Source organism: Arctopsyche grandis, chromosome 8 (assembly GCF_051622035.1).
Source record: "Arctopsyche grandis isolate Sample6627 chromosome 8, ASM5162203v2, whole genome shotgun sequence".
Classification (NCBI taxonomy): Eukaryota; Metazoa; Arthropoda; class Insecta; order Trichoptera; family Hydropsychidae; genus Arctopsyche; species Arctopsyche grandis.
The window spans coordinates 24021637-24025321 of NC_135362.1; the positions used below are offsets into that span (position 1 = coordinate 24021637).

At 38.8% G+C, this 3685-nt stretch overlaps 1 protein-coding gene across 2 annotated transcripts; it reads right to left on the reverse strand.

The window, feature by feature from the left end:
• Positions 1-645: 645 nt before the first annotated feature.
• On the reverse strand, positions 646-3289 carry LOC143915476 (uncharacterized). Of its 2 annotated transcripts, none has more exons than XM_077436149.1 (2): positions 3040-3289; positions 646-1229 (listed from the first exon to the last, which is right to left on the reverse strand). In XM_077436149.1, the coding sequence occupies exons 1-2, from the start codon at positions 3221-3223 to the stop codon at positions 808-810; spliced, it is 606 nt and encodes a 201-aa protein (XP_077292275.1). In that variant the 5' UTR covers positions 3224-3289; the 3' UTR covers positions 646-807. The 2 variants fall into 2 exon arrangements, with proteins under 2 accessions (XP_077292275.1, XP_077292276.1); XM_077436150.1 differs by having other exon boundaries at positions 1388-3251.
• Between the last annotated feature and the right edge of the window lie 396 nt (positions 3290-3685).

Genomic DNA, 3685 nt, shown 5'->3' on the forward strand with positions numbered 1-3685 from the left:
CGATTTTAGGGTATGACCAGTTTTAGTGTGACAGGTGATCACGTGTGACCCATCTAGAGCGACCGGTTGTCCTGTGACTGGTTCACATTTGACTAGTAATCACCGAACTGTTGTCAAGTGACGATTGTCCAAAGACATTCCAAAATAATTTTAGCATCAGTCGTATTTAATTCTTGGTGGTTTCTTTGGGCAAGGGCAATGGGCTTCTGAACTTCTCTGGGCAAGGGCAATGGGCAAGTGCATCGTTAAAAATTGCAATAAAAAATGTCTTTGGACAATCGTCACTTGACAACAGTTCGGTGATTACTAGTCAAATGTGACACAAGTCACAGGACAACAGGTCGCTCTAGATCGGTCACACGTGATCACCAGTCACACTAAAACTGGTCACACCCTAAAATCGGTCACGAGAAAACTGATTGACCGATTTTAGGGTGTGACCAGTTTTCTCGTGACCAGTTTTAGTGTGACGGGTGATCACGTGTGACCGATCTAGAGCGACCGGTTGTCCTGTGACTGGTTCACATATGACTAGTAGTCCGTTTACCCTTGACAACAATATAACGCCTAAAGCCACTTCTATTATTATAACATTTCTCTGTCCGTAATACAGTTTAATGAAATAAAAGATGAAATATAATTTTTAAATTTTATATATTATAATATAGAAAAATACAAAAAGTACAAAATCTTTACTATCATAATAACTAGGCAAAAATGCCCACCGAATTTTCTTCCATCATAAAATGTCTCCAATGAAAACAGTGACATACATTGGCAAAATTTGTTGTACAATATTCATAAAATTTAGTAATTTCTAACAGTTTTAATAGCAAACGTGTTGAAGAAACACATCCCGACAACGAAAAGACAATCGACGGGTGCCGTCAAAATATCCTCAAACTGATTAAGACAAAAGTGATTCAGGATATGACAAACGCCCAAGCCGACACCCCACATATTTCCAAAAACGTACGAAATGTAAACGAGCGACGCAATATTACCAGCCAAGACGACGTCAATCAGCGTCGTATAATCGCCAAACTTCATCAGAAACATGACGACGGCTAGCACTCCTGATATCAGATGTACGTAGGCAACATGTGACGAATAGCCGAATATCAGATACAGATACGTGACGACACACGGCAGAGCTAAGCTCCTCGTGAACACTTGGGTGATAATGAGGAATTTGTTTACGTAAGCGCTTTGTCTGAAATTTGGAAAGGCTGAAAAAAGACGACGTAGGAATAAGTCACAGTAATATCAATACGACTGAGGCAAAGTCTAGTTTATATAAAAGCAACAAAGCGGACAGATCCATTAGTGCAGCATATAAAGCCGTGAGGTTAAATTTTGAAGTACCTTAATTGGACGTTCTACTTACCGGACCGATAGTGCGTATCGTTAAATACTACAATCGATTTTTGCAACACATGCAGTAAAAATCCAGAGAGCCTGCTACCGACAGAGAAAGCCATTCCCTCACCGCATTAAATTACATATGTTTAGGGTTTCCAGTCCTGTATATACTATATATGTGCAGGATCGCATAATATTTCATCGGAAGCATTCGAATCCTGCAAAAGTTCCACGAGAGTCCTTCGTTTATAAGACAGCTTTCGTTGTAGTCTTCGTACGATAGGAATAATGCATGCAATATTGAATTAAATAATAATGTTGACTTCAGCCATGCCAGGTATATACTTAAGTATATCTTTTAAACTTTCTTCGAATCATGTTGAATCATAGATATAGAATACCATAGATACGCCCTTACGCTCTAAGCTGATCACCCTGTTGGACCATGCACACACAAAAAAAAATTACAGATCATGCACACTCTCTCTCAGTAGCTAGTTAGCTTCTAAGTAGGAAGGTCGATTGACATTTTTCGAAAATGCCAACGTGTTCAGTGAAATTGTGTTACAATTAGTCAAGAAAACATAAAAAGGCGGATGGCATCACATATCATACGTAAGAATTAATATATAATGTCTTCAATTATAGTAGTATTTTAATATATAATGAAATATCGGCGCGATGTATGTAGTGTTATATGCACTGATGGAACAGCGGTCGACAACCTCTGCCATTGTTGGCACTGAAGGAAATTCAGAAATCGACATTAAGTTTAAAACTACAAACAATGAACGAAATATTAAAGTGTCAGCTTTAAAATTGATCCTCGTGGAAGTTACTAATGTTTAAATATTGTAATAGTTAATGATGGTTTTATTATAGTAACATACATTTGTAGTTTAATATAGTGCGTATAGCTTAATGTTTTTTTCTTAATATGGCTTTATTAGTTTGGTTTACTGTCACGCGGAGTGTCCAATAAAATAAAACTTCAGTGCATGTACATATGTACATAAACTGGTTGCTGACCACTGCGTTTTTTGCGTTCCTTCCTTTTTTTTCACCACTTCCCCGCTAGTTAAACCCCCCGCACCCCTCAGATAGTGGCGACAAGATCTCCAACGAAATTTGTATGTAATGGCATATCTAGGTTATTCTACATCTATGTGTTGAATCCATAGATACCTTATTCATATACGTAGATATATGTATATCGATAGATACCTTATTCAATGAGCAATTTGAAAAATTTATCTTCCAAACTTCCAAATTACTCACATACCTTTTCAAGCTACATATGATCGTGTAATGAAATGATCAAGATTCGAAAAGTTCCTGTATACATACATATATGTATATTCATGTTTGATTCGTATCTGGGATTATGAAAAATACTTTGATATAGATTTAAAATTACCCGTAAGCTTCCTATAGTACAGAAATTACAACGAGACACCAAGCAAGTGATTTTTTTTAGATTAGTTAGTGGTCTATCTCAGAGCATCGCAACCTTTTCACGCATATCTATACTCGCTTCTACGTTGTCGCGGAAGTCAGGTTACGATGCTCTGGACTTTATCTGATACACAGAACAGACATCTGGTAACCCTACGCATACGTGTATGCATGTTACAGTTAGTAGATACATAAACGATTATAAGTAACGTGTGATGTTACCATATCGGAGTAGTCCCGCAATTCCGTAGAGGAGGAGACCGGAGAATGTGGTAAAGGGGAGTAAAATGGTGGTGATTGGGGGTTGGGAGTAGGGGTACGGGGGCGGCGGTCGGAGCCCCCACAGACTAGACAGAGACGACAAGGAAGCCCCCGAGAGCGCCAAATGCGCGCAAACTACCAACATCTTGCACGACCGCCACCCCCACTCTCACGCGAACGTCACTGCGCAGTTGACATTCAACTGACAGTCACTGCAGCCAACCTAAATGTATATGGCAAAAACCGTGGCTGCCAATCACATTTATCATTGCAAACACTACAAACTAAAGTCGTGCTTACTGGCTCGTTGGCTCATTGAATTCTAATTGAAAAATAAGGCCCTGTCTAAGATCAAAAATACGGTAAATGGATTACTATGCACATTGCGATCACCCAAAAGAAAATCTTTGCCAAACGAAAATCACGAATACGGAATATTTGGCACTCGAGTTCTCGTTAGTACAGTGGCTCTTAACCTTGTTGGATGTACAGAACCCCACCAGTTTCATATGCGCATTCACCGAACCCTTCTTAATTGGAAAAATAAAATTTGATTGTTTTCAAATTCAAAACATAGGTATATATTTTACCGGTCTCCCTCACGGGC